The 12,246-nt window shown below is 39.0% G+C and overlaps 1 protein-coding gene across 3 annotated transcripts in view; it reads right to left on the bottom strand.

The window, feature by feature from the left end:
- The window catches only part of MTAP (methylthioadenosine phosphorylase), a 34,014-nt gene that overhangs the window by 5,387 nt on the left and 16,381 nt on the right, over window positions 1-12,246 (bottom strand). For 2 of the 3 annotated variants that reach the window (XM_033520525.1, XM_015615157.2), the window contains exons 5-7: window positions 7,610-7,712; window positions 3,351-3,590; window positions 2,712-2,834 (exon numbers count right to left, since the gene is read on the bottom strand). In XM_033520525.1, coding sequence (XP_033376416.1) covers window positions 2,712-2,834; window positions 3,351-3,590; window positions 7,610-7,712 — 466 coding nt within the window. The remainder of the gene's footprint in view (window positions 1-2,711; window positions 2,835-3,350; window positions 3,591-7,609; window positions 7,713-12,246) is intronic. The other variant, XM_019005340.2, reaches the window with a different exon arrangement.

Raw genomic sequence — 12,246 nt, 5'->3', positions numbered from 1 at the left:
CGGAGCCTGTTTTACTTGTGACAGTATTTGATGAATGACTGTGGTTTTGCATGACTTGATTTTTGGTGAGGAGAGAAGAAGCCAGCTACAGAAGTGATTTTCTGTGAGGAACTGCTAAAAGCTTCCTCTGTGCCTAGCAGAACCAATCACTGTCTGGCTCTGAGAACAGGCACACTGCTAAGTTAATTAGAAAAGCTTGTAATGCCTCTATGATAACACACTGAACAAAGACAAAACCATGGGAACTCTCTTCTCTTCCTCTCCTTGGAGGGTGCTGGCAGGAGCCACTAGTCCCTGGCAGGGCTTCTGGACCATGCCACGAGGGGCTATCCTGGTGCCGAGAGAAGCCCTACAGCAGGAGTGGCCCTGCAGACAACAGCAGGAGTGGCCAGGGCCAGGAGAAGCCACATGGGTGCCGCTGTCTTGGCACAGCCAGTGATGGACTTTGCCCACCTGGACACTTTTAGCCTGCCACACCGCAAACAGAAGGACAGAAGTGAGGGCAGCTGCTTCTCCTTTTGAGAGCTCTGCATGTAGAGAGGCACTAAATGGAGTTGGTGCTGTGGTGGCTGGTGCAGCCCCTGTGGTGCCAGTGGGGACCATGTGGCCAGCAGCACAAGGAATGGCAAGCAATCCCCTGGTGCAGAGCCTGGACAAGATCAACCTTTCAGCACTGCGGAACCCTGCAAGAACTTTTCAGCTGACAGAACTTGAGAACAGACAATCCCACAGACACTGATTCTCCCCCGGGTCAGGGAAAAGGGAAAGGTGAAGACACGTGAGGAGAACAAGATGGCGATGCTGAGGTCGATGAAAAGGAGGGAGGGAGGGAGAGGAGGAGGTGATCCGGGCATCAGCGCTGAGATTCTTCTGCAAGCCATGGTGAGGACTATAATATAACAAACTGTTTCCCTGTAATTCATGAAGGGCATGGGGGATGTAGAATTCACCTGCAGCCCATGAGAAAGAGGTGCTCGCACTGGAGTGTATGGATGCTGAAAAGCTGTGATACAGAGACAGGCTTGAAACGAGAGAGAGAGAGAGAGAACCCTTGCTTCCAGAGACAGAGGAAGAGGACTCTCGCTTCCAAACTAGAACAGCTCATCCTTAAAAGACAATACCAAATCAACTAAATGGCCCATGAAAGAACAGTTGTGGGAAAACTGTGTTTGCCCATAGGAGGGACTCATAGAAGGTTAGGTGATACTGCTACTCATAAAAATTAGAACCATGCTGGAGAAGTTCACAGAGAACTGTCTCCTGTGAGAAGGGCCCCATGGCATAGCAAAAGAGACTCCTGTCCCTACGCAAAGTGAAGGAAGACTTTTAGAGGTGACAAACTGACTAAAAACCCCATATTTTGTCTCCCTGTGCTGTCAGTGGGAAGGAAAGAAGGGCTTGGTGGTGGGGGGTGGGGAAGAAGGAAAGATGTTCTAAAGGTTTTAGTTCTCATTATTCTGTTTTAGTTCTGTTAATAATATTTTTTCTCTTTTCCCCTCCTCTGCTTAGCTGTAGCAGAGGAGAATGAGTGAATGGTTCTTTGTGAATGCACTGGCATTTGGCCAGTGCCAAAATTGCAATATTTTTAGTGGAGAATGTGGACAAGCATGAGGACTGTGAAATACGGAAATAATGGGCAAAACAAGTATTAAATTACAGAACTAAGCAGAATGATAGTGGGAAATTTGTACTGTAATTGTAGTAGGGGTGGATTTTTTGTGTAATTTGTCTTTTTGGTTCTGTGTAGTGATTATGCTTTGGATTTTGTGTAGAGAATTTTTTCTTCTGTTTAGTTTAGTAATTTTTTATTGTTCTAACTAAGGATTATATGCTGAGTGTATTTTTGAGGATAATTCTTTATAAAGTGACTCACAGAGGCTGGGGTGGAATTATACTGCTCTGATTTTGTTAGTAACAAATTCAATTAATATAAGCTAAGCTGAGCCTGTTTTGCTCATGACACTATTTGATGAATAATCTCTCCTTGTCCTTATCTCAACCCAGTCAAAAAAAGCTTGTTGAGAAGCTGGATAGACATCCAAACTGTTTAACATTGTTTTTTCTCTCTTTTTATAGCCACAAATGCATCTCATGTATGCCAGTGAAATACAGGAGATAAAAACACAAGTAAACCTTGTGTAAGAAAAATTCTGCTTAAGAACTCCCTTGCCAATATATTTTGAGATGTTTTTATTTTCCATATTTTTTCATGCACCTTGGACTTAAAACTATGGAGAACCCAATTCTAATAACTTCGAACTGGTTATAACTTTTCCTCTACTACATATTAAAGTAAGCATAATGGTTTTGGTTTGGTTCAGTCTCTTCTACTTGACTCTTCTTTGTGCCAAGATCCCAGATCAGGGTTTCATTTGGATACATATATTTGTATCTTACTTTGTATCTCATTTATTTTTGTCATATGAACACCTTATGGTAAAGCTATCTGTTTTTTAAAAAACAAACGTTCAAAAGGGTTTTTTGATGTTTCTCAAAATTTCTTGTAAAGCTGAAGATCTTGGCAATAAAACTTGCAAGAATCATGTGGAATCTGTCCACCCTTCTTGAATGAATTTGGTTTCTTGCGGTATTTACTCTGAAATATTTTGATTTAAGCAAAACCATCCTGTAACATACACTTGTGTTACGTTTTGACACACATACACACATACACTGTCCCTGTTACTCATCAGCCTCATTTTTGTACTTACTTTCAGAGTCTGCAGGGTGCTGGTCCATTCCATGGAGCCTATCTGAGGTATAGCAGTAAGGAGTATGCTTGTAGCCTTATTTGCATTCCCTTTCAGTGTCTTTAAAACTTTATCCACTGAAACCTAGAAATATAATACAACTGAGTGGTGTCTCTCAATTTTAACTGCACATATTTTAAATACCCAAATCAATTTAACTAAGAAGTGTAAAAGCAAAGCCTTAGAATATCAGTCTTTTTAGACAGTACAACTATTTTTTCCTCTGTGTGTGTATGGTTTATACTTCCGTATCACAAACAGGAGAACTAAAACATATACATTGTTTTGCACAGAGCTGCAATCAGACCAATCACAGGAAGACAAGTCACACACAGAACTAATGAGCTTCATACTCACAGACCTCCTGATTCAGACAACAGGAAACAAAAGGTTTGCTAGTAGTGAGGCAGGTTTATGAAAATGAATGAGATAGCAACAATTGACTCTATTCTTACTTTCACAAGTCATTCATCACAAATAACTCAGGGATACCAATGTAATTAAGAACAGATTTAGTACAGTATGTCATCTCTTATTAAAACCTACACATTCTCACCCAAATCCCTCAGGACAACACCAGAGAAAAAAAGCTTCACTCACTGCTTCTTCATGTTCCTTCCAGCAGTCATAATCCGTTGCCATGGCAATACTTGCATAACTCATTCCAGCTTCCTTTGCAAGAATCACTTCAGGCACTGTAGTCATGTTGATAACGTCAGCTCCCCAGCTGCGAAACATGCAGCTTTCTGCTCGAGAGCTGAAACGTGGGCCTTCAATTGTGATCACTGTCCCTTTGGAATGACACTGGAGCCCCAGTTTCTTGGCAGTCTCAATAAGAACCTGCAAAACATGCCATTGTCGAGGAATGGAAATAATTCCCCTCATACACTGCTTTTGCATTCCATCAAAAACTTGCAAACAAAAGAAGTTGGCTCTATACAAAGTAGTCATTTTTCATGTGTTGAAAAAAATCTTTCCAAAACCAAAGATGATTTCCTCACCCAACAAAGAAATTAATAGTCCTTGCAAAAGGGATGAATTTAAACTCATCGGATTTTGCTAGTATCAGATGGATTACTGTTTTCAATGCAGACCAAGAAGACAGGGAAACAGAATTTTTTTGCACATTTAGACTGTGCCTCCAATGCAAACAGAACTGCAGGTAGAAGCACTCCACTGAGCACTACATTATCACATGGTGGAGCTGAGCCAGTGAAAACAGTAGTAAGAAATTCACATTTTGAAAGTAAAACTCCACAAGCACATACTTCAGTGTACCTTGGGAATCTGTGCAGAAATTATTACATTTTCCCATGTGAGTGGCTGAGCTGTACACTGGACATAAAGCACATACTTCCCATCAGTATTTTAGTTCCAGTGAGAACCACATACATGGCAGAATAGTCCTGACTTTCTCTCTTGGTAATTGGCTTGGATAATGTCAGTTGATGCAGTCGGAATAAGAGGGTATTAGCCTAGGAAAATGGGACTAGGATACCCATCACTGTCCTGAGCAGGAAAGCTAAAGGAACTATTATGACATCTATTTAAAATGGCCATCAACAAAAAAAGAGAAAAAGAGGGAAAGGGAGAGGGAGAGCGAGAGGGAGAGGGAGGAGAGTACCACCAAAAATTGTGGTAAGCCAGGAGGGACCCTCATAACACAGAAGCAGTGAAAAACCTAGTCTGACACCACTAGAAGTAACTTCTTAGCCTCATGACTTACTCCATGTGGAGCAGCTTCTGTGCAAAACACTGAGCTGCCTACACTCAACACAAACAGATGCAACATGCAGCCACAGCTCAAGTGTGTTACATGACCTTGTGGGGTGCCTTCTCCCTATCATATGGATCAGTGGATTGTGTGGAGCAGTGGATTTTGTGGAGCAGTGGATTTTGTGGAGCAGCACAACTACAAAAAGCTGGAGTACCCACATCTTCCACTGCAGATGCATATGAACAGGTAAGTCTGCACTGTACTTGGGGTTGTAGTAACACCTGACACACCTACAGGTTGGAAGAAGAGATTGAGAGCAGCCCTGCTGAGAAGGACTTGGGGACAGTGGATGATGAAAAACACAGTATGACCTGACCATATGCCCTTACAGCCCAGAAAGCCAATGGCATCCTGCATCCAAAGCAGTGTGGCCAGCAGGGTGAAGGAGTGGATTCTGTCCCTCTGCTCTGCTCCAGTGAGACCCTACTGGAACACTGCATCCAGCTCTGGGGTCCTTACTTTAAGAAAGACATGGAACCGTTGGAACAAGTACAGAGGAGAGCCACAAAATTAATAAGACAACTGGAGCACCTCCCCTGTGAAGACAGGCTGCTAAAGTTGGGGCTGTTCATCCTGGAGAAGAGAAGGCTGTAGGGAAACTTCATAGCAACCTTCCAGTATCTGAAGGGTTCTACAGGGAAGGTGGAGAGGAACTCTCTGTCAGGAACTATAGTGATAAGACAAGGAATAACAGCCTCAAATAGAAAGAAGGGAAATTTAGGATATTAGGAAGAAAATTTTTAATTTCGGGTAGTGAGACAGTGGGACAGGCTGCCAAAGGAGTTGTGGATGCTGCAACACTGGGAGTGTTCAAGGCATGGTTGATAGGCCTTGAACAATATGTTCTACCAGAAGGTACTCCACCACATGGCAGTGGAAGCTGGGACTAGATAATCTTTAAGGTCCTTCAACCCCTTAAAATTCTATGATTAATTCTGTGCTGTAAGTTGATCTAATATTAATCACACCTAATATTTTGATTTATTGATGCTATTAATTCTAAATATATATTTAACTGAATGCCAGTTAATTACACTGTTAATAAATCAACAGACCAACTGACATGACATAACCACAGTTGAGCAGTACCTTTCTGAAACTCTTCACGAAGTTCCAGCTTTACTGCCTATAAGATTGTTGTGTTGAGCCTCAGTTTCTAGAAGTTGCAATACCCAAGATATCCTATACTATTCAGAACTTCTGAACTCCATTTAGATTTTCATTTAATTTACCATGCATAAACCAACTAAACCAGATCATTTTAATGTATTTGCACAAATGCAATATAATATGAAGGTTTCAGATGTTTTGATGCAAAATTCCTTAAATATTTTACATTCACGATTTTGGCTTTTTTATTATTATTGCATTTATTTATGAAATTCCTCTGAGTTGGGATAAACTGGGCTGAAATTAACCCAACAATTTTCAGACATAGTTTCAGGAAAAGATTTAAATCACTTTTATCTGGTATTTTCAAATAAAGTGAATATACACCTTCTCAATCCCACACAGAGCTCAAAATCCACATGTTCTCTAAAACATCTCTTAGGCTGATTAGAATGCACAGGCTAATCAGATAACGATCGCATGTGAGACTGGGAAGTACCTAAATGTTTTTTCTCTGCTTGAAAAGGCACATTTCTCTGCTGGCTTTTCAAAAAATGTAAAACCCAAATAACATCTCTAACTAGTTAATAACTGAAAGAAAACTAGTCTTGGCATATGTTTCCTGAAGTCTCAGGAAATGTCTTATGTATGATTACTTACTTTTTAAAAAAAGTGACAATGTGAAGGACTTCCAATCACCAAAATAATAACACTTTTTAATCCTTTTCTTAATAAACTCCTTGCATCTGCTGTGACATGATGTCATGCTCACAAGTAGAAAGAAACTAAATGACAACTAATCTTTGGTACGAGCATGTGGGTAGGCTCTTTTAGCAAGAAAAATGGGAAGTATTTTGCATAATTTACTGTTCAGTGACAGAAGGGTAAAAGTGTGCACATGTATAATACGCAGTAGTTTGTTTCTTCATGAGACCTAAAGTATCTTTTGCTCATTGTAAAACACCTTGGTTCCTAGTGCGGATGTCTCTAAACCACAATGTGGCAAATTAGCAAAAATAGCTCATAATGACACTGAAGCAAAATGGTGACAAAAGCAGAACAGCTCAGTAGTCCAAATGTTTGTACATGCTCTGGGTACAGATTGTGCCACCTGCTTCACAACTCAGCTTTGTCTTGATTGCAGAGAGCAGGTCTCTTAGATGAGTATGACTGATCCTGTAAGTGCTCCTGCTCCTCTGAAGAATGTACTTGCAGCTACTACTGATCACAGCATTCCACACCACCACCAAATATGCAGTTCAGTCTTCACCTTCCTTTTTCCTCAACTCTAGGAACACACTAAGGTGACATATTTAATCAGATATACTCCTCCCAAAAGCTTATAAAGGTACTGAAAAATAGAGAAGTGTTTCCACACTCTCTAGTCCGAAAAGCCTGAAAATCTTGGAGTGACACAACTGACAGCAACAATTAGGAATAAAAGGCAAATATAATTTGGTTTGTTTCAACACTTTGAAAGCTTCATTCTAAGCTTTCCACCACTCACCTCTACAATGCGCAAAAGCACAAATGCAATACTGCAATTTCTGTGAATGCTGAAGTACTACTTATTTAAATATTTAAGTATGTAGAGTGCCTCTACCATAGGTGCAGCTTTATTCAGAAAAATATTCAACTAATTTCTAATTCTAACTGCTTTGTTCACTTTGTTATTTTTTTGGCTGGTTACTTGATAAATAAGGATCTTCTGTCCTGTTACTATGACTCTGAGAAAATCTATATTGCCAACTGATTTCTTCTGCATACCACCTCTAGGAAGACAGACACAAGACCTTTTATTTACCATGCCTTCCAAATGTTACATTCATCCTTAATACCATGATGTATCTGAGAAAGAGGATAAAGAGGTGCATATTGTCTCTGTATTCTAAGACTGCACAATTAGACTAATATATCACAAATAAGTGCCATAAAAACAACATTTCTTAATACTATTACAGAATTCACTAACCTCTCTGGTTTTAGTGCAGAACGGCTCAGCCATTGGAATATGACATACTCCTGAGAGAGTGGAATGCTGCCCATCATATAAAGTACAATGTCTTTTAGTTGTCCTAGAAAAGCAGAAAACTTGCTTAGAGAAAACAGAAAAATAAAGCAATAAATTGATACAAATCAAAAAACACAGCATCCCTGGGAGACGAAGAAAAAAATCAGTATGATATTAGCAACCACCTGTAATCTTGCTCTTTCTCTGTACAAACCTTTGAGAATTGAGCAGATGAGTACAAAATTGTTACTCCACTAGTGCACTGTCAATTCATTATGAAAATCTTTCGTTAACCAAGACAGTGAAATGCTGATTTTTTCCTAAATAACACAAACAGCCCTATTGTGATGCCATTCTCCTGCAAAACAATCTCTAATTTAACAGTCAGGCATGTAACCTCTGGAAAAAAATGTAAGCTTTAAGAAAATGAAGGAATAAAATCTCAATTACCACAAGGCTGCTCATATTACTGCATTCTTATATTGAAAGGATGGGAATTTATAGGAACAGCTTCCAGCATGAAGGAAGTGTGAATTCAACCAGAAAAACCTTGGAACAGGATGTCTTCATGTTCTTAGAAAGATCACACACACATGCAGTAGCAGCTTCCAAGTAGAAGAACACTTTTTTTTCTCTTCTTTGAATGGATGGAAATGATCAAACATGTTGGAATTACCATCCAGAATGCCATTTTGGAACCCATGTAGTTCTACCATGTAGAACTACCATGTAGTGGTAGTGGGAACCCAGTGCTACCCACTAACACTTTACCCTCAAATGCACTGCCTCAAGCAAATCTACCCAATTGGATGGCGCAAATCCTCTGGAACAATGTTCTCAGACATTCCCTTCTTCCCTACAGTGTGTCACATATTGTCCTTTACAGGAGAAAATAAAGACAACAGCCAAATTCAATCCACAGTTGAAATACAAAGTATCTGTTGGTAATACTTTTTATAACAGCTCCCAAATAAAATCACTAGGAAATATTTAAATGAAGTTTTTAAATACAACTTGCATGTTAAGAGTAGTTTTGGACAAAAAAATGCATCAATAGAGTAGCCTTAAGAATGTGATTATAAAATAGGAAAGAGATTAACAAATTAAAACCATCTGGAAAACGGGAAGGAGCTGTAAAAAATCAGATGAAGCACTAAAATTAATTATCTTTTATGGGATACTGAAATGCTGAAAATAGCATATATGCTATTTTTCACACTTTTATATTTTGTCTGTTAATGAATTATTTAGAGTTGGAGGAAATGGTAAAAGTCACAATCCATTTCCTGCATTAAGGTACTTCAGATGTTGTTAGGCACTTTCAATCAGAAAAGCCCAAGGAAAGATCTAATATGCATAAATATTAATATCTGACTTTTGGATATCCTGTGTTCTCTGAAGAGAATGGCCACATCACTACATGGCCTCATAAAGAAATCCTACTACATTTAGCACCACTCATACAAACTGCATGGCACTAAGTAACAACAGTAAGACCTGTAACTGCTTCAATCAATGGACGACATAAGATGATTTATCTTCTACATCTATTGTAGTTTAAACTCACCTGGAAATTAAACCCCACTAAACCCCTGTACCTGCAGCAACCGCCACATTTTTAATCTGACAACAAGGTGGCTTTTGCCCCTTCATTTTGGTTTTATGACAGTAACATTGGATTTTCTGGCAATTCTGACTATGACTGATTCTAGGAAGCAAAATACAACTCAATAAATGAACAAACCAGTCATTTCCATTTGTGACAAACAATTCTCTACCACTTCCATCATCAGCTTCCTCCTACTTCCAGTAGTGCTGAATTATCAAAATATTGGAAATTGAAGAACAAAGTGTAAATTCAGACTGGCATAAGCATATAAAAAGCAGTCTCAGTATGCTCTGCATCTTCAGGGGCACTGAAAGAAAATGATACAAAGAAATTTACAGGCAGTAATAATAACTGCAGCAATTGCAGTTGTGTTTGTGACACAGAACAGAAACAATTAAACTCGCAACTGCTACAGGAAGCTATTTTCTCCACCTCCCCAGATGAGCTCAGTCATTCAAGTAAAGTAGTTAGTCTTTTCTTCTCTTCCTAGCAAATATCAGCAGCAAACCAAACAAAAAGTACTCAAAAGCCCCCAATTAGTCTCATGTACTCAACTGATTAACAGTACTACAATTTACTAACAGGAGTCAAAGGCAGAAAAAAAATTATCCTATGTTTTTAAAGTACCTTTTTAAAGAAGAGAACAACTTTTGCAGCTTAGAGTAGCAAGTGGCTACTTTTGGATTTGGAAGCAAGGAGAACACAATATATGTATTTTTGTTATTTATTTAATAAAATGTATATTTTATTGTTTAAATACACAAAATAATAAGCATAAAGAAAGCACAGACTACATATGGAATCAAACACTAGCTGTGGTAATGACTTGCAGAATTAGGCTCTCAAAAATTTGGAAATCTTACGTTGTTCTAATTACACCTATTCAGTGTTTCATACTGTAAGTCAATCCCGTGCTAGGCAGAAGTCCCACACAATTCCTTATACTGGAATCCCACCATTAATTTCACAGTGTGTATGCTGAAGGAGAACAAATTACAGTAGCTGCCTACAGTTTTCTGCCCAGTTCTAGCTCTTCTTCCACTCCAATTCACTATTCCTTCTTTTTGCTTCACACCTGTAAAGAGAACTGAGAACAGGAACTCTCCCTATGGAGAATATATATAGATAGAACCCAGATACTAAAAGGTACCTGGACACCAGAAGTCACTGATTTTAATTGTGGCCTGTGTAAATCCTTGCCATCTAGACCACAACTTCTTTCCTATGTAATGCCTGGCACGGGTCAACCACTATATAGAATCCAGAATACCTTTCAAGAAGAATAATTGACTGTTTTTGCAATTTTAAACAGTACCCTCTTTCCAAGACTATTAACACTGCTTGCATGACCCTGATCTTTCATTAGAAGGTATTTCAGAAAAATTCCATCTTTTCAGACTTTGGTGGAGAACTAAAATATTCTATCCCATGAAAATACCTTCCCATCAGTAGCATTGTTGGCATAATAACTGATATAATGCAATCATTCTTAGACTGCTGTGAAAGGCTAAATGCAGACTCTGTCTCCAAAGACCTGGCAGTCTAACACTCCCTGGCATAGAACATGATGAGAAAAAGATGACACAGGAATTCAGCTGTCAAGAGACAGACTATTACAATATATCAGTTTGCTGAATTAAACTGCAAGTTTGAGATTATTTTAAAATTCATATTACATACAATTTTCCACATTGAAACATTTTCATATGCTTTTCTGAGAAGCTTTTTGATTTCCTGGTGCCATTGAACAAGTCACAACAAGTTTCCATTTGCCTACATCAAAATGAAAACTTGCATGCCCAAACAAAACATTGCTCATAAATATGTTACACCATTACAACTGGTGACCATCTGAATAAACTCTAAATGAAAACACAGATCACAGAACAGCTGAGAGTAGAAGTGGCCTCTCAAGGTCACACGGAGGTCTACCTAAAATGGGCTATCCAGGTCCATAACCAGATGGCTTTGAGTATCTTCAAAGATGGAGATTCTGTCACCTCTCTGAGCAACCTGTGTAGGTACTCAGAAACCTTCAGTAAAAAGTGTTCACTGATGCCCAGAGGAAACCTCCCGTGTTTCAGTCTGTTCCTACCATCTCTGACCCTGTGTGCTGCTGGACAGAGCCTGGCTTTTTCTACGTGCCCTTCCTTCAGGTATTTCTATAGATTAATAATATTACCCTTGAGTCTAGTCTTCTCCAGGCTGAACAGTCCCACTGTCTGAGCCTCTCCTCTTGGGAGAGATGTTCCAGTCCTTTAGCATCTTCGTAGACCAATGTTGGGCTCTCTCTAGTACATCCATGTCCAAATTGCACTGTGCAGCCCAGAACAGGATACAGTACTCCAGGTGTGGTTCACCAATGGTAAACAGAGGCTCCCTTCACTTACCCAGGAGTCTGCCAGGTGCTAATGCAGTCTAAATAACTGGTGCTTGACTCACAATCATCCAAACTCTGTCCTCAAGTCTGTTTAATATCTTTCCTATATAAATCAGTATCAATACCAAAAAAAAAATAAAAAAGCACTGTCAGCAATATAGCTGATATTCACCCATATATCAACTCCAGTTTAACAGGAAGCATTTTATATGGGGCTTGCACTTGCAGAGTACCTAGTAATTTAGATACGCTGTATCTAAAACCTACTCTTATAAGAAAAACACATAAAAAAAAAAAAAGTCAGTATGTCAAAATTTGAATAGCACTGCAGAGCAGGTAACAAATCTAGGTTTACATGTTCAGTTGGCAATGAAATATTACCAGCAGCACCACAAATGCCCTAAGAAGCTGCATAAGCCATTTTAAATACTTCAAATTAGGTGGAATACCCAAATAAGACTTCAAGATATAATACACCTCCAAGTATTAAATGTAAATTTACCTTTAAAATGTGCAACCAGATCTTTGAACTATTGGTGTTGCTGGTGATCTTTAAATGTAGCTTTATTTTGTCCCCGGCATTGCTTAAATTTTTCCAGTCAGATAGGC

This window comes from Parus major, chromosome Z, assembly GCF_001522545.3.
Source record: "Parus major isolate Abel chromosome Z, Parus_major1.1, whole genome shotgun sequence".
NCBI lineage: Eukaryota > Metazoa > Chordata > Aves > Passeriformes > Paridae > Parus > Parus major.
This window is presented reverse-complemented; position numbering and strand designations above follow the sequence as displayed.